We start from the raw sequence: 19,891 nt of genomic DNA, 5'->3' as shown, positions 1-19,891 counted from the left end.
TTTTACTTATGAGATCATTGCTTAAAAGGTTGGAATGTTGGAGTGATAGCAAGAAAGTAATGAATATATAAAAAAAAAATCTTATTTTCCTTTAAATAAACTTTATTTAAGTAATGATTTCAATTCAAAATATTAAATTTGGTCATCGTTTAAAAACGGGCGGTATCAAGTGCTAACATTTTTCTTATACACAAATAACTCTCAAATTCAACTTTAGCTTTTCTTTTTTTTTTTTTTGCATATCATTTGTTATTTTGTTTAAAATTTATTCACTTTATTTTGGTGTTCAATCACACCCTAAAGATTGGTAGCAACTTTTTCTTTTTAGGTTTTAAAATTAACTCTTTTTTAGGACATATAGTTTCGAGTACTGGCGACAACTAGTTTATTATCGTTTTTCATATCTTTTTGTTATCTATTAATCTTTTTCTTTACTAATTTTGATAAAAAAAAATAAATTTGAGAAACTAAATTTAAGATTGATTGAAATTTCATAAACTAAATTTAAATAATTGAAATAAAAATATTTTAAAGAAATAAAAATGAGAATTTGAAGTTCACTAGACAAATCACATTATGAGCATCACATATCTTTGTGTCCTAAGATGTCCAATCATAATTTACCATGTGGTAAGGTTAATCACTTCATACAAATATTTGAATCTTCCACTTGGAGACATAATTCAATTGGTTAAGTTTCATTGTATTCTTTTTTCTTTTTTTTTTCTCTATCAACATGTAGATATCATCATCACTATTTTTGTAATCTTTTTAGGAAAGAAAACAAATACAAACACAAACTAGAGTTAAAGTTGATGAAACTTTAAAAATAAGAAAAACCCAACAAAACTTGACTAATAAATGTAATAAATATTTTAAATTTAACTTGTTTAAAAAGCATAGATAAGAGAATATGTCAATTATGTTAAATCCAACTTCAACAATAAAATTGGTAATGTCATAAAAATCCAGAGTTTTATTTATTAATGAAGGGTTCAATCAAATCTAACCAAAGAATATTAGATTAATTACATATCTAAATCCAGCAAAGTGAAAAAAACCCTAAAAAATGTTGTTGAACTTGTGAAGAACATTCTGTATAAAAGAATCAAAACCCAATTTACATAATCAAAGAATCAAACAACAAAATTCCGTGTTCTTCTTCAGCAGCAATAAGGACAGATTATCAATCCATTTTCATTACATTCTGAGCACTTCCTTTGTTCATCGCTCTCATCATCAACGACTTTTCGACTCCCATTGCATTTGTAGCAAAGCACGAATCGAACTCCGCCGCACCCTTCGCATGGGATCCCGGAGAATTGATCAATCGGAATACCTTCGAACAAAGCCCGTAGCTTCCCCTGTTCATGCAGCCCCAAAACTTCCTCTGCTCCACCAATGTACTTTCCTCTTATGAACAGCTTTGGAGGTAAAGCTCTGTTTGTTTCCAAAACTCTCCATAGCTCTTCTTTGAACTCCGTGTGCATCGATACATCTCGCTCGTGGAATTTCACTTTGAATGTTTCTAACAGAAATCTTATGCTGTTGCAATCCTCAAATGTCTTCCTTATTCCTCTTAGAGTTGTTGAGTAAAGAATAACAGAGTCCGATCCCCCTGGTGGGCATTTTTCTTCAAAGCAAAACAGAGGATTCCTCTTTTCTTCTTCTTCTTCTTCTTCTTCTTCAAACTTGATGCTACATTCGATCTCTTCTTCCCTAATTTTCATATATTCCATCACAGCTTGTTGAAAAACCTCAAGTAAATTAGGGTCAAAGAGGCTGCCGGAGTTCATATCCGGTGGCCGGAAAGACGAGATGTCAATTTCCGACAAAGGGGTTTCTCTTTTTGATCCCGCTAAACAATTCCCACTACTTGAACACAAAGAATCCTTATTTCTATATTCAACAAACGGCTCAATGTTCTCTTTTTCATCGAAACCAGTCTCCTCTGTTTCTCCATCTTCAAACCCATCTCCGTTTTTCTTTCCCAAATTCGAAGCGATCTTCTTGATCGTCTTCTGAATCGGAATATTGGGTTTGAAATTCTCGTTTCTAGTGAAGAAATCGCAGTACCCATCTGGAGCAATGGCCTGAAGAATTCGATCTTGGTTCAGATAAGCTATGGCAGGCTTGATCGATTTGAGCTTCTTCATGAATTTTCCTCCGACCCCATTCATTTTTTGTGTCTGATTTGGATGAAGATGGGATATTCAAAGCTGGAGATTGTTAGATTTTCTTCAGAAGTTGGCGATGAATTCAGTGGGAGAGAGAGAGAATGAAAAGGTTAAGAATGGAGTTCAAACGGCTAGTAAAAGTTCTTTTCAGCGATTTTTCAAGAACGTTGAGAGGGAAACTGTAATCATGTGTATTCGGTTACATGATAATCTCGTAGAGATGGCTCATGAAAGAGTACCACGTGTGATGAATTCTGAAACGTTAGTCAATTGATATGATCAAGTTGCTGCAGAAAATGACACGTGGAAATATGTGTGGTTTGTGATGCGTTCATTGGAAGAGATAATGTGGACGCCGGAATTCTTTGAATAACGGTCATAATTTGGAGAAATTTGATGATTTCTGTCACCAATTATTTTTCTTCTTCTTTCATTTTACTGCCTAATTTATTATTCTTTTTTCTTTATTTTTTTAAAAAAAGAAACTTTTCATATTATAATTTTGAGTTAAATTATGATTTCGTAAAATTTTAAAAAAAATTAAAAGCGATTCATGTGGACAATTTTTAAGTCTGGTCATATTTTTGTTTGTACTCAACCGAATGATTGTGTTGAGAGAGCTAATAAACTCTACTCGAGACCAAACACACCTAATGATGAAAAACTCTAGAACTAAAATGATATTTTTCCCTTTTTAAAACTACCCTAAAATGATACTAAATCCTTTTCATTTGCTACGGGGAATTCTCTCAGTTTCATTTTAATCAACTAGAGTTTAGTATATTTTATTGGGTTAAAATATATTTTTTAATATCTCAGGACCGGTTTGCTAGAAAGTCTGAAAACAAGGAATTCGATGAAAACATAATTATATTTTATATTTTTACGGAGACAGATTCGCAAATTAGATTATAGTTTTTTTAAAAAATGGTTAATAATTAGTCTTATTTATCCATTGACAATAAGCTATAATTGATTTATTTATAAACATAATTTATGTTTAAAAATGGGTTAAAATGTAAATTTAGTCCCTATCGTTTGGGGAAAGTAAGAAAAACCTCATCATATATCGTTCTTACCGTTTAAAAAATCTTTATATATAAATAGTTCTTATAACATGACTATTTTCTATGATTTGATCAAACCAAAGGAACTAAATTTTAATTTTAAACCATATTCACTAAATTCTATATTTTAAATTAATATGATAGGAACCAAAATTTTAATTTAACCTAAAATATTTATATAATTATTAGTTTATAATATTATATAAACTAAAATACATTACATAAAACATATTATATTTATAAAAATTGAATTGAATTTATAACCTAATATCTTATATTTTTATATATGTATTTAATATAATTTTTATATATGTATTTAATATAATTTTATAATTTAATTAAAATATAAATTCAAGTTTCATAATCTTAAAAGTGACATTATTGTTTGTCACCTTTTTTCTTGGATATGCTTTGGAGTAACACATAATACCATTGGATAATATTTTAAACTAATTATCAATTTTTATAATCTTAAAAGTGACTTTATTGTTTGTTTTAGGTCAAATCTTCATCCTTTTAATTTAAAAGGTTATGTTTAGAGATATTAGATTGTATTGCAACAATACTAACAAAAAAAAAAAAAAATGTTACAATTTTTATATTTGAGGTTATGTTATTTACGTACGTTCTATACACGGGTGTTGTATTTGTTGTGATTCGTGATCTCTTCTAGGTAATGTTGTTAGGTGTTTATGACATTTGGTTCACGGATCCCTTCTAGTTTCCTTTGTATCTTATTGGGATTAACTAGCGTAAGAGATTCTCGTACTAGTATGATGTCAAACTTACTGCATATGACACTTAAATTATTATCCTGACTTTTATTTATATAAATTCTTAAATATTTATGGTCCTTTTTTTAGTGAACTATCACTAGTCAAAATGAGCATAACTTAAATTGAGATTTGTTACTAAGAGCAATAGCGAAGAGCCACGTTGGAGCTAGAATTTTTTGCAATTCTTAGGGCGGTGTAGTGTAGCACTTTGGAGGCACACGCTAAACCTCTAGAACGTTAACTCTATATCAATATGAAAAAAATAATGCTTTAAAAGAAAAGTAAGGATGAGTAATTGTTTTAAACAAGAAAACATTCATATAGATTTTAAATAAAAAATCAATTTAGAGAACTATTTGCAGATCTTGGGGTGTAAGACCTGTTTTACTTAGTATATTAATAACATTCAAGATCAAGTTCCTAATGCATGTTTACAAGAATATCGTTGTCAGCCTCATAATTATATTTTTTATTAAAAAAAATTGGATCAATTTCAAAACACGAGTACTCCTAGAAGATAATTGTAATAAGTATTAAATTAGTTAATTTATAGATATTCTTATTAGTTTTTTAATTACATGGTTGTATGGCTCTGCCACTAATCAAGAGGTCTACCGCTCGAATCCACGCCATTCATTGTGATTGAAAAGAAACTTAAAATGTAGTAAAGTGTAAGTGATAAATAGATCCATCATAAGTGTATGAATGAATGATTTGATGTTATCGTTCAATACTCAAACGCACTTATAATTTCATATATATATTCCTAGTCTTTTTTTTTTTTTATATATATAAAAAAAACTAAACAAACATAATAAAAACAATTTCATCATCTATATAAGTGATAAATAGGAAAGAAAAAAAAACACCTTTTTGCCTTCCATCCATTATGCCTCCCTTCACCAACAAAAAACTCCATTGCACTCTGTCTTTAGGAACCCCACCTTCATTTTTGTAGTCCCATGAGTTATGTTTACTTTTTTTTTCTTGTATAGTTTTGTTGTACTATATTTCTGTTTACGTAGTAAAAAAGTATGATTTTGTTGAATTTAACTTAGTCGTGAATCAAATACACAATTTTGTTGAATGATACTTAAATTGTAATTCTTGAAATTGTTTGATTTTAAGTAAATGGAGTAGTGTTCTATTTACATTGGAACAATCAACAAATATGTTGTTGATGTATCGACATATATTTAAGTGATTGATACACACTCAAGTAATACTAAAGTATTAAACGAATATAGTCTACTTATATATTTGTTATTTATTTTTTAAGAGATTAATTTGACACCAAATACACCCAATGTTATATATTACTTTCAAGCATCACATGTAAGAATTGGATTGGATCCAAAAAAGTCTTCTACCTAAGCCAATCCACAAATTTTAGATTATGTGTAGAGTCACAAATATTTAGAATGACATGGTGTTTGGGGTTATACCTCATATTTACAACACCCACATGAACTTCTTTAAAAGACAATTGTTTTAAAAATAGTTAACATTTTTGAGGTAACACAAATTTTACTAAAAGAAAAAGAAGGAAAAGAAAAGTGATGGTCCAATTATGAGAAGGGGTAGAAGAGTGAGGAACAAAATTGATACCCACTTTCACTCCACTCCACACCACTCCCAAACAAACAAAGTCTCCATTTTTGCGTCACTTTCTCTAGTGATACTCTAATCTAATCTAATGTGATCCATTCTTTTTTCTCTCAACCCATAATCCAAAACAAAACCCATCTTCTTCATCTTTATCTTCTTTATCTTCTTCCTTTTCCCTTTTTCTTCTCCTCCTCCTTCCCAAAACAACACACACCCATGTGACAAATAAACCATCAATCCATTTCATCCACTCTCAACAAATCCAAACCCCAAATCCCAAATCCCTCTGTTTCTCTCTGTTTTTGTTCTTGGAATTTCCTTCTTCCATGCCATGGTTTCTTCCCCATTTCTTCTTCCATTTGCTCTTCTTCTTTCCTTTAGCCTTCTCTTCATTTTACCTTTCAACCAATCCCAATTCTCCTTCTTTGCCGATCTTCAGGACCTTGCTCTCTTCCATACCGCCACTCTACAGTTGCAGAACTCCCATGCCGCCGCCACTGCCGGTGCTGTTTCTTCCATTTCCCGATTAGGCATCTCTTCAAACCCTAAACCCAAGATTGCTTTTCTCTTTCTTACTAATTCCGACCTCTCCTTCGCCCCTTTGTGGGAACGTTTTTTCCTCGGCCATGAATTGCGTTACAATATCTACATCCACGCTGATCCTACCGTCCAATTAACCCCTCCCGGTGGTGTTTTCGACGGCCGATTCGTTCCCGCTAGGAAGACTCTCCGTGCTTCGCCCACTCTCATTTCTGCTGCTCGTAGGCTTCTTGCTCGCGCCGTCATCGATGACCCACTGAACCTTTACTTTGCCCTAGTTTCTCAACATTGTATTCCTATCCACTCGTTTGATTTTATGTATAGTTTCTTGTTTAAAAACTCAATCACATCCCTTAGATCCTTCTCTTCGAAGTCTAGTTACAAAAGCTATATCGAAATTCTCTCTGATGAGCCGAATCTGTACGAGCGATACGCTGCTAGGGGACCCACCGCGATGCTCCCTGAAGTGTCGTTTGAACAATTCAGAGTCGGATCGCAGTTCTTCATTTTGACTCGCAACCATGCTGTGCTGGTGGTGAAAGAGAGAACGCTATGGAAGAAGTTTGAACTGCCGTGCTTGGGCGAGGAACCGTGTTACCCGGAGGAACATTACTTTCCCACATTGTTGTCCATGGAGGATCCGGAAGGCTGCAGTCACTATACACTAACTAGGGTTAATTGGACAGGATGTTGGGATGGACATCCGCACTTGTACTCGCCTGAGGAGGTCTCACCGGACCTCATACACATGTTGAGGATGTCGAATTCGAGCTACTCTTACTTCTTCGCCAGGAAATTCTCACCGGAATCCTTGACACCGTTGATGCAAATCGCCGATGACGTCATTTTTCGGGACTGAAGTGACAGTCGACTCGTTTCTCTTACTGGTAAGTATTGTCTATTTCTTCACAATTGCATTATTTATTATTTTACTATTTCCTATGTCAGCATTTGATTAAATTTTGTTTAAGGTTCAAATCAAAGTTATTAAAAAAAATTGTTGATTTGGTTTCTTAAGATATAAAATCGATAAAGATTTCCTTGATTTTTTTTTTTGGTATGTTTCATTGGGCAATCTGGTTTGATATTAAAAAATCAAGTTTAAAAGCTCTAAATGGTTTGATTATTCTGATAATATAATAGTCTGTTGATTAGGTAGCTGTTTAGGTTTAATTAGATTCTTTTCAGGTTTGTGATAAACTTGAATTGATTAAAATATTTGAAGATTAAGAAGTATAAATGGGGATTAGAATGGTATAAGGGCGTAGAAGGATGAAAATTATTTTTTAAAGAAAAAGTGTGAATGTGAAACCATTTGATTTTTCTAAATCTTCAGATGGGGAAGAAAAGGACAATGCTTGACCAATTAAGCAAGGGCATCTTCTCAAAAATTCATTCTCTTATATGTTACTTTATTTCATTTCCTAAAATTTGTAGGGGTGGTTGAGGCAAACAATTAGCTATTATAATCTTAGGTTAGTTTGTGTTTGTTATCTAGATTATTTTAGTTTAGGTTATAATAGTATGTTTGGTGTATAAACTATTTTAGTTTGATAAGAAAATAATAAATACTATAACACACGGTATGAAAAAAGTGTGAATGTCAAATAATAATTAATTAGGAGTTTTAAAATAGTGTTTACAGAGTTAATTAAAGACTTTTAAATAGTTTTTAGTGTAGCAAAAGTTAATTATCATAGTCCTAGATAATCTTTGTTCCAAACTGTCCTTTAGTTGTTATAAGTGAGGGAAGAGTCAATTGTTGGTTCAAACTTCGAACTAGGGTGATCTTTTTCTTAAAGTTTAAGATCCTATCAACTATGGTGAGGTCAAACTAATCTGAGTATAGTTTTATTGATTAAGATGTATATCTTCAATGTGAATGTCACATATTATTGAACTAAAAACAGTAGTGCTCATGTTATTGTAACTTTGATAGGTTCTTATAGTTGTTTGTTTTGAAAAGATATTTTTCTTTATTATAATTTCCCTCTCATCTGTGACGAGGAGGTGAAAAAGTAGTTGGTGCTGTTGCTTTTCTTTGTTCCCTTAGTCTAAAAATAAAATAAAAACATTGGTAAAAATAGTAGATGATTGGTAGATGTTGATGTAGGATGGCTAACCAGACATCTATCAACGAATACAAATAAAAAATAGAAAAGGAAAGAGTAATTGAGTTGGGTGGAGTAGGTTGGAGTGGGAGAGGAATAGGATGTGAGAAGCATTTTGTCGTTTTCTAAACCTCACAAAACCCCATAAACCGCGTCTATGGCCTATGGGATTGCACTGCATGCGCATGGTATGGTATGTTATTAATAATGAGTAGGCCATGGCCCCCAAGTGGTCTTTCTCATAGTCATTGGTCTTCGTTTCCTTTTTGAATCTTTCGAGGAATATTAATTATTAAGTGTTCTACCTGCTTCTGCTTCTGCTTAATGTGGTGATTTTTTGGGGAGCTGCTAATGCTTAGTGTTTTCTTGGTTTTCTCCATGGCTCATGTGACCATTGCCTTTTCTTTCCATTCCCATGTGACTCTCCCACTACTGGATTTCTACCTTTTTTTTTATAGCATTTCTTTATCTTTTTTTCTATCTCAAGTTCTGGGTCTACTTACTACTCGGTTGAAGTGGCTATTATAGCCCACTTGATAGTTAAAGTTTTCAATTGTTATAACTTATGCTTAACTGCCAAAACAGTTTGAAACCATCATCTCTCATCTCATATCATTTGTAAACAAGACTAAAATAGTTTTTACCTACTATTATCCGATAGACCACAATGACCAACTCAAGGCCACTAATAGCCTCTAAGTTTTCTTAGACTAATTAGTTTGTAACTTGGAAGGATATTTTTCACTGCCTTAGTGAAAATTCAGCTGCACAATCTGCTATTGTTTCCTTTACAATTACGATATTGTAGAAGACCACCCTACTTTAATTGAATGATTACAGCAGAATTGTAGTTTAAGTTAAACTATTAGATTAGATTGTTCTCTAAGGCCGGTGATGGAAATGAAACTCAAGTAATCATGAGATTAAATAAGAGACGTCAAGAGTTCTCTATCTAAAAACCAGTGGTTGAAATCAATGTATGGAATGCATGATGTGGCTTCATAACAATGGACAGAATATAGGATTTAATGATTTTATATCCTGTCCTTTGTTATTATTATAAAAGATTTCTTCTTATTATTTTTCTAAAGCTTTATCCTTTTGTGGTCCGCCCCCTATTTGTTAAAGATATTTAGAGCTTTATCATCTAGGACGAGGTTTTGTTTTTTTTTTTTTGGGGGGGGGGGGAGACTTGAGGACTGAGGAAGGTCTGACCTTGCTAGGTGGCATGCTTTCGTGGCTATACGTCACATTCAGCCCATGAGAAATTTCTCTCTGTATTCTGTGTTCAATAATTCAACTAAGTTCTTTCTAAGGAATGAACTGCACGCTTCATTTGAGTAAGTTCTCTGAATTTGCATGGATTTCCTGTACTTTGTTTCTTGACTTCTAATATCAAAGCTGGGTCTATTAAATCGATTTTGCTTTCTGACAACAATTCTTTTCTCCCACAATTTTCAGTTGGGAATACCCTCTATCTGATGGCATATCTTTGCATCTTTTTTAGTTTTGCTCGCCTTATTGCATTGAGCTTCTCTTTTTGTGACTATTGCATGTGGATTCTAGTGCCTTTGTACATTCTTTCTTCACCCTTCATTCTTTCTCTTCCTTGTAAGCTTAAAGTCCCTAAGAGTAACTCTCATTCGATCGTTATAGCAAGCATTTGGGTCTTTTTAGATTTCGACAATAGAATGTTGAGATGGATTTCTTGATTTGCTGGATACTGGTTCGCCTCAAAATAGACCTAGGTTGTTATGATAATGGAGATTGCTGCTAACTCGTCCTCCCTTCTGTCACGGTGGTCGGAGTCTTTGGCTAGGCTTTCTTTAGTAATAGTACATTCTCAACAATTTCAGCCTAGCTCAATTGGTTGCAAGTATCTGCCCTTGACCAATTCGAATCTCCCTACCCTCCCTTGTTGAACTTAAAGAATGCCGCTTGGTTCAACCCCATTTTCTGCTATGATTGATTCATCGTTCACTGCTGTTTGCTGCTATTGGATGGTGTTTCAGAGATTTCTATATAATTAAAGGATTATCATACATTTAGTCTTTTGATTTTTACAGAACATTTAGATGGTATTCAGTATCACAGTTCGTTCAATTTGTAGTTTCATGCATGACAATGATTTTAGAATGGTTCAAAGCACTTCTCTTGTATTCAAAATAACTCTGAAAACTACCTTTAATTATTCAAAACCAGTTTAATGTTCGGTTTTTGCAATTTTTATATCTCAAAAATTGGTTTTAAATGACTTAGAACACGTTTGGTAATTTATGAAGGGGAAATTGTTGATTGCTACAGTCAATTTTTTTTTGTTTACAACGTTTGCATAATTAGTGTGGAGCCTAAATACATTAGTTTGGGGTTTACACATTTATTAAGATAAATCTTTAGCATGAAGAAAGAAAGTATAGAACTCTTAGTACTAGAAATTTTCTTGTTTATGTAAAATTTAAACTCTTCATTCTCCTGATACTGATCAGTGGGTTTTGATGGGCAGGGCGTTTTGAATTCTGAAAAGTTGTGAAGAATGGAAAGAATACCACGACCCCACCCGAAAGTGAGTGAGGTTCTAACAATTTCTATAGATTGAAGTGTGTGTTTTTTCTGTATAGTCCATAGCTTTCCAGGTGATAAAATGTACATATTTTTGCATTATCTTTTTTTGTTGGTTCAAAATGTAAATGGAGTGGGAGAGAGAGGGTTTGATGTATGTGAAGTTGAAGCAAAGCAGTGTGAAGAATCACTGGCTTTGGCTTTTATATATGAAAAGTTCCATTCTTAGTTGGTTTGGTTTCATCTTGAATGAAACATTCAATCCAGAGAAATTCAAGAAAGTTCAGCCTCAAGTGAATGAATGAATAAAGGTTTATTAATGTTCGCAAAGATTGATAGAAACATATTTGAATATCTATATCAGGTTTAATATCTCTTATGAATATTCACAAAATAAATAAATAACGAATGCTCTATTTTAATTCTAATATGATCATAAATACTAATAATAAGATTTCATTTAACTTCAAACTAAAATCTTAATTATTTAATTTAAATAACTTTTATGATATTGAAAATGTATTCTTCCACATCAATATCTCTGGTTATGTTTCTTTTTCTAACTTCAAACAAAAATTTTCTTTTTCTAACTTCGTTTAAAAATTTCCTTCCAAAATTTTCCAAGTTTTTGAAATTCAAACGTTGGATCGAATCTATGACTCCTTAGTTTTTATCCTAAATCTTTTCTTTTACTATTAGGTCAATCTATGATAGTTGGTTCGTGATAGGTTTGAAATCTATGATAGTTGGTTCGTGATAGGTTTGATTTGGGGTGAGAGGTTTGGTTTTGAATACGTGCTTGAATTGAATTGGGTTCAAACTTGGGCTCCTATAACTCTTTCACTATTCCAATCCAATTTACAATTTTATTCTCAATTGGGCCATCAATCACTTAACCAACCACATCTGCCTAAATCACCATTGTAATTCATCAAGATTGAAAACAATTCACATTTTTGTTTTAGATCCACATATTAATTCTTAATTAGCCCTAAATTTAATCAAAGAAGTCCTATTGTAAATACATCACAAAGTTTATTCTCCAAAAACGGTCATATATTCGTAATTTCTCTTTTAAATGAAATACATCGATGTTAAGATTTCAACATTCACATCGATATCTATATTTTCATGATTAAATTATTATATCGAGTCTTAAAAGAAAAAAAAAAAAATTAATGTGAGTGTAATAATCTATTTATATCAAAATATTAATTTGTTTCTTAACATTAACAGTTGCTCAATATGTGAGGTTGTGTTTTCAAATTATTTATTTCACTTCTAGTAAAATTCCTAAATTAGAAGTTTGTTGATGATTTTCTAAAAGTTATTTTTTTCCTTTATCTACTTTTTATCATTATTGTTAAAAATTATATTTGAAAAATTATCGAAAATATTTATAAAATATAACAAAAAAAATTTAAATTTTATTTATAATAAACACTTTCAATGACTTTCAATATCTATCCTTAATAAAATTTACAATTTTACTATGATTTTATACATATATATTTTGGTATATTTGAAAGCGATTGTTTACGAGAAATATAAATGACAAATTTGGAAAATAAAAGCCCATCACCAAAGCAGCTTATACAATTAAGAGGCCTAAAGAAAATCAAACCATGTACGGATGAACTTGAATCATAAACCTTGTAGTTTATAAGAGATTTGTATACAAATTGAGTTATATTCGATTAGACAAACTTTCTTATTTCTTCAAGTAAACTATTCTACTTAAAGACGTCAAACAAAGTGACGTGCGGCAACAAACAAAAAACAGTTCTATATCGACCAAGAAAAAGAAAAGAGCGTTATAAGGAACTTTAGTGATCTTCCCATATGAAGTAAGCATGAGTTAACTAACATTCTCCAATGACGAACAATCTTACATCACGCACACCAATGCAACGACCATGCATGCATACAAACAACAATAGAATACGACATTATATTATTCATACGACAAATATTCTAACACAAATATTTTTGTAGGCATGTATTTGTATTTATTTTTTTTTTATCCAAGAGTTAGTAGGGGACCAAAGTTTGATATAATGATTTTCCCCATTGGGACCATGAAATCCATTAACAAAATAAGAAATTTGAATGAAGACTCTGAGATAAAATTTCCCTATGCATCAATGGTTGTTGAAAAATATTTGAAGTCTTAGAATTATGAGAATCTTCAATACAAAAGAAGAAGACAGTAAACTTACACCCAACCTTTAAAACAACAAAAAACCAATGATAAAAGCTATTTGCTACCTTCCTTCAATACAATGATTTTCAATGACTTTTCTTCTTCTTTTCTTCCTAATTCAAAATAAGATTTCTTTCTCTCTTTTTCTTTAGAGAATATTTGACTTATGCAAATTGTTAATGGTTGAAGATCATGGGAACATGTCTCTTATCAAACATACTATTTTGGAATTTTCTCATTGGAATTATACAATTATGGTATTTGGTAATTTGGTAATTTGGTTTTATGTATCAAATAATTATCCAATTAAGTTTAATAACCTCTCCTAAATCATCGTTCAACTTTTTTCTTTTTTGTTTGTATAACATATAATGTGTCTCCTTTTATGTTAACAAAAATATTTAAAACATAATCGATCTATTTGATATAAAAACATAACGGTTAGATTGAAAATTTGGTCCCTATAATTTAAAAGGCGCGCTATACATAAAAAAAAATATCTTGTAATGGTTAGTCTTTATAGTTTGACAAAATCCTTGAGATTATTTAAGAAACTTTTATCAAGTCACGTAGATCACTAAATTTTAATTATAAACTACGATGACTAAATTTCGATTTTCTTCAAACTATAGAGATAGATCAAATCTACAATTTAATCAAATACAAATTTCATTTCTAGTAATTCCGTACATTAATTTTAAAAAGTGTGAAATGATTCAATGACTTGTCAAACCCAAATTCGGAAGGCTAAAAGTCTAGACATATTCTTAATAATTCAAAAATGAAACGTACACAAACTTAAATTTCCAAAATTAAACAAGCAATTTAATGTATACAAAGATACATATTAGAAAATTGTAGAATTATGAATATAGGGTTTAGGGTATCCTATATATATTCTCACATATGCTCAATTGAGTTAGTGTAGAAAAGAAATGGTACTATGGGAGTACCTTAGAATCTTTTCTATGTTGAATGATTAAATGCTAATGTTCACTTTTTTTCTACTTTATTTTATAATATATATATAAATATATATATTCACTCAATTATATATATATATATATATATTTATTTATTTTTCAAAAAAGAAAGAGAGATAAGAAAAGAAAAGAAAAAAAAGAAAGGTATGATGAAGAAAAGATAGAGACCAAACAATGATTGAAAACAACATGATGGTAGCATTGGATCACTCATAAATTTATTCTTGTGTTAACTTTCATACTTCATATCCTTTCTTTTTGACTGCTCTTTCTCTCTTTCTCTCTTTCTTTCTTTCTTTCTTTCTTTCTTTCTTTTTCCTCCTTTATACCAAACCTATTTCTCTCTCACTTTTCCCTTTAAATCACATACCTATCCTACCTACTTAATTATATCTTCAAAAATTACGACCAATTCAAACGGTTCTGTATTTATATTAAGAATTTAACCGTATCGGTATCTTAAATATCAATGTTAGCTAGTGTGAACGTACAATATCAACAAAGTCTAGGATAATGACAACAGGTAACACTTTTAGGGCATCAATAAGTAAGCTTATTATCTTTGAAAGACTTTGAAAGTTGAATCTAAAATTTGTTGTATTAACGAATATTTATAAAGACTATATTTATCGTTTAAATCAATTTTATAAATTTGTAAGTTTGGAGAGAGAGAGAGAGTGGAGAAATGGGAAAGTTTTGAATTTGTGTTATGTTGATGGAGTGAAACCATTAAATGCATTTATGTATGTATAAATAAATAATTAGGCACACTAACCCACTAATTAGAGCACTAAGCTTAAAAAATTTCCCTAATTAACTCCACTAAGTCACTATTCTACATTCTCCCTAATTACAAGGCACTACCCTAAATAAGTGGCACTTGAGAGTTTACATGGACTAATTCAAACAACAGTAGCTTTAAGAGATTATTATTTAAGGGTATATCTATATATGTATTTGTAAATGGTTAATGTGTAATAATTTAAACTTTATTTTGGTATAGTTGGAGAGAAGATGAATTAGTTAGGTTGATCATATGGATATATATTTAAGTGTCGGTTGAAATCGATTAGGGTTGGAGATCGAGAGAGAGATCAAAAGAAGTTAATAATTCAGTGATTATGAAGGAGAAGGGAGGGTGGGAGATCCAAGAAATCCCTTACTTTCATGTAAAGTTTTCACATACAAATAAAAGAAAAAGAAAAGCCATAGAGAGAGAGAGAGAGAGAGAGTGTGTGTGTGCGCTTTAAAATTTGTATGATGGTTTTGCGTTTATAAAAAACGCTGCCACAATTTTTGCTTTACTTTCTTTCTTTCTTTCTCCTAAAGACACTGCAAAAGCTCAACCCTATGTTCAAACTTTGTCTCTCCCCATTCCCATTTAAACCACCTTTTTCTCTCTCTTTTTTCCCCCTCATGTTTCTACGTAAACAATTCTCCTTTTAACCCAAAACTTTGATTTTTTATACTCATCGAATTAAATCAAATCAAACCGAAATCCAACCCAAGCTAAACCTACAATGTTATAGATTTTCATGTAAAAATCATCATTGTTGTTTCTTTTCTATACATCAATTATACAAACCGAATTGAACCAAACCAAGCCAAGCCAAGTAGGTGAAAGAGGGTGATTGAGGGTTGTTTTTGGTTTTTGTATATAGTTGAATTGATAATGCATGGAATATGGGTTGTCTATGTGTATTGAGAGACAGAAATGGCAGAGAAAGGTAGAAAAAGCAAAGAGGGTTTGGAAATTATTTGGAATTTGAATGCTTTTAAGGACATTCTCAAAAGAATAGAAACAAACATATAATACATTCACTTTTCTTTTATATATAAACATATATATATATATATAAATTAAACAATGTAATGATAGTTTTTTAGATTCTATAATTTTTAAGATCCAAAGGATCCGATCGATCGATCCCATCATTTCTCTAAAAGAATTCTTTGCTCCTTGGGATCGATGTCCGACCATCATTCCTCTCTCTTTCATTTTTCTTTTCTTTTCTATAAAAACAAAAACAAAAACCCCATTATTTTCCTCTAAGTTCTTCACTTTTCTTTCATAACTATATTGTTTACCAATTCAATTTCCAAATAATAGGAGCCCAATCTTCATTATTATCAAGTAGATTCATAATCTATAGTAGAAAATAACAAATATATATGTGGGTTTTTTTTTAGTATTATTGAGGTTAGTGGATTAGAAGCATGACCATCATGATTACTATCATACTCACATACTAAATAATTTTCTTTTTGTTAAACTAGATTAAAGCTTGTCACATAATATTAATTAAACCATGAGTTTTGTATTATTATTATGATAATTGTGAAGAAAGAAGACAATAATGCAATAATTTTGTAAAGGACATATTGGTCCCCTTTCATTGGGTTTGGTGTCAAGAAATTTCAACTTTTTTTATTATTCTTATTTTTATTTTTACTAATATAAAACTGCCCATGTGTTCATTTCCAATTTTACTGCCTCTACTTTTCTGTCTATTTTTGTCACTAATAATCCCTTTTTACATTATGTTTTTCTCTCAACAAAACACTTTATAATATAATCTTTGCCTTAACCCAAATTAATCAAAATCATTACAAAACTTTGGTATAATTTTTCTTCTTTTCTTTTTTGTATTAACATATATATATATATATGCTTGGCATTTCATTTCCATGAGTATATATTATTACATACTTTCTATATAGGTCTTAGATTAGATTATTACAAGAATAGTTAGATTTTTAGTCCCTTTGTAGCCAACTTCCATAACTCAAATAATATATGTCGTAGGATCAAACAATATTGTTTTTTTTTTCAAAAGATTAGCTAATATGTGAATAAGCTAACTTGAATAATTGTAGTTAATTAAACATAAATTTGATTTCTTGAGAGAACGGTGGTGATCAATTACTTAGATCAATTTAATATTTTACAAGTTTAATACAAAAGGTCTTAGAAGAAATTATGTGAGTTCAATCCATGCATGCATGATAATCATTTACTCATGATTTAATATTTTATAAGTTTTCTTAACACCAAATATAATTGTGTTTCGTGAAATTAGCAAGATCGAAATGGTCAAGTAAAGTTACTATACACTTAAAGTGATTTAAAAAGTTACAAGATTGGAAGATAATTAAACGTGTGTATAGGTAATTAGAGGTAGGGAAAAAAAGTTGATTATGGTTATTGTTTGTTGTGGGTTGCATGAGAAAATGAGTAAAATTGTAATAATTAATTTGTGAGAGGGTAAAATATATATGGAGATTTTTGGTTTAGGACAAATTAAAATGGGACAAAAATAGTCAAATTGGTCCATACATATACACAATACATATATACATATACATATATATAAATATACAAACACATTATATTTTGAGTAAATGAATACTATTTTGTTTTGATGTGACATGCAATTATATAACGTTTGAAGAAGATGGGTAATTTCAAACCCTCAAATTTGACATTTTTCAGGACCTTTTCTCATGACTTGTACTCTTTGACTTGTCATTAACACATGCTTACCCAATAATAGAATTATATATATACATGAATTGATATATATTCTTTTTTGTTATATTCATAAGAATTTCTCTTTATTGAATAAAAATAACAATATTGTTTAAATCTATAAAATAATTATTCTTAATTAGTAAATATTTTGGAAAGATTTACAATAATTTAGTTAATGATTAGAAAATAGAATTGACGAAGATGTAAATATTGGAAAAAGAAGAGAAAGAAAAGGTAGGGAGAGAAATAGGGTTCTACGTTATTTATTCTCTCTAAAATGGGAACATAGCTCGAGGTTTCTGTCTTTATTACATTTTTGAACATTTTTTTTCTTTTTTTTTTCAAAAAAATGCTTTAATTTCTATATAGATATAAATATATAATATATAATATAGATTGATAGATTGATAGCAATGAGGATTGAAGAATAAGTAAGCCAATAATTTGACAAGGTTTTATGTAATGAAAGTTTGTTTTTAATATAAATTAGTTAGCTTTTTGGTTAAGTGTGCTTTTAGTTGGGTTTCTTGTAGGCAGAGGAAGGCATATTTATAACTTTCAAAACAATCAAACTTTCTAAAGTTTTTGAGGACTCAAATACTCTCTTCTTTCTCTTTTTCTTTTCTCTTCTCCCTTTTTCTCTCTTTTTATTTTATTTATTTCAACCCTTGTTTTGATTTTCATTAATGTGTTTATTGAAAATACTTTCATTCATGTGTTTCCACTCATTCTTTTTAACATTTTTTTAAACATGTTCAACCTAATTAGCGGAATAAATAGATTATAGTAATCCATTCTTTATTTGAAATTTAGGTTTAGTTTTAGTTAAAAATTAGAATTAAGATTTCAAATAACACATCTCATTACTATATTATTCTTTAATCCTACGTCATGTTCGTCTCAAGAGTTGAAAATTTTATTAACCAATTTGCAAACACCATCTCCGATGACATCGTCGGTCAATCTCCGACCACCATTTTTTGTCACTCCGATCTGGTGGTGAACTTCTAGCAACAACTCCAATCACCATCGTTACCAACCTTCGATCGCCACCAGTCTACCTTGAAAAAATTTAATAGTTTAATTATATATAACAAATCAAACAAGCTTGTATATAAAAATACTTTTAAAAAGAGTTGTCAAACACGTTTTTATTTTTATTTCAATTAGTTTTTTTTTTAATCAAAAGTGTGTTTAAATAAAAATGAATTCTTTGAAGACAATTTTTTTTACGTCATACCAATTACGCTTATATTACTTTTTAAAATACAATTTCCCATTCTTCTTTTGGATTTTTTTTTAAAAATTATTATCATTAGGTTATCTTTTTAAAATTATCGCTCTTCCATTCTTTGTTTCCTACATTTTGTGAGATAATGCTAGAATATATATAATAAACTTCACGTTTGTACGATAAAGAATAATAGTACACAAACAAATTATACATGTACGGTCTAAAATAAGGTACATTAATTTACATATTGTTGTAATTTAAATGATAAGAATTTACATTTCAAACACAGACGAAGATAATCAACCCCAAATACATATTGTTATAAATCATAAAATTAAGTTGCACCCCAAATACATACTATAATAACACCTAACTTAATTATTAACTACAAACTATAATAATGCACCATGCCTTCCAAACAACCCTTTAGAAAGTCATTCCAAATATGTCGTTACTTTATTTGAAAAACATTTCTTAATTCATACTTAAATAATAAACTATACAGTATACTAGTGCTACTATAGGCTTTGGGTTCTTTGATCACTTTTAGGTTTGTTTCTTGTTTTTTTTCCTAAATTAATACCATCCACTATTAACATGGATTAAGAAGTTGATGAAATTAATTATATGGAAAATGAACTTTAGTTTAGGTTTGGTTTTTTATTTATTTGAATTTAATCTCTATTAGTTGACTATTGAGATTTAAATATTTAGAATTTGGGTAAAAATGAAGGAGGAAGTAGAAGGTAAGTGAGAAATAAGTTTAGGAATAAGAAAAATATATTTGATAGGGTAATGTTAATTTAAGAAGAAAATGATTAATGAGAGTAAAATAGTGATTAAAATGTATAATATAATTGAAAAGAAATAGAAATATTCCTTTTCCGATTGTAAAGTAAGAATATCTTTATGAAGGGTTGGTGTTAATTGTTTTCAACAAAATTGTGTACTTTTAGATTCCTAATCATCCGCGCCCTCTCCTTTTCAAACTTCTCTCACATTTCTATTTTCAAACTAAATAAAGACAATTTTTTCTTTTTATTTCTCTCTCTCTCTCTCTTTAATTCCTTCCTTTTCCATTTTCAAAACACACACAATAAA

General features: G+C 30.1%; 2 protein-coding genes across 2 annotated transcripts; one reads left to right on the top strand and one right to left on the bottom strand.

Moving 5' to 3' along the window:
- Positions 1–955: 955 nt before the first annotated feature.
- On the bottom strand, positions 956–2,326 carry LOC101211414 (uncharacterized protein At3g28850). The gene has a single exon (XM_004140867.3). It carries the CDS (start codon positions 2,178–2,180, stop codon positions 1,164–1,166), a length of 1,017 nt encoding a protein of 338 aa, XP_004140915.3. The 5' UTR covers positions 2,181–2,326; the 3' UTR covers positions 956–1,163.
- A 3,322-nt stretch (positions 2,327–5,648) lies between these two features.
- LOC101209929 (glycosyltransferase BC10) lies at positions 5,649–11,162 on the top strand. Its single transcript, XM_004140946.3, has 2 exons — positions 5,649–7,055; positions 10,783–11,162. Exon 1 carries the CDS (start codon positions 5,960–5,962, stop codon positions 7,025–7,027), a length of 1,068 nt encoding a protein of 355 aa, XP_004140994.2. The 5' UTR covers positions 5,649–5,959; the 3' UTR covers positions 7,028–7,055; positions 10,783–11,162.
- The last annotated feature ends 8,729 nt before the right edge of the window (positions 11,163–19,891 follow it).

The sequence above is a fragment of the Cucumis sativus genome, chromosome 6 (assembly GCF_000004075.3).
Source record: "Cucumis sativus cultivar 9930 chromosome 6, Cucumber_9930_V3, whole genome shotgun sequence".
In the NCBI taxonomy this organism is placed as follows: domain Eukaryota; kingdom Viridiplantae; phylum Streptophyta; class Magnoliopsida; order Cucurbitales; family Cucurbitaceae; genus Cucumis; species Cucumis sativus.
Note: the sequence above shows the minus strand (reverse complement) of the source record. Positions and strands in the feature narration are given on the sequence as shown.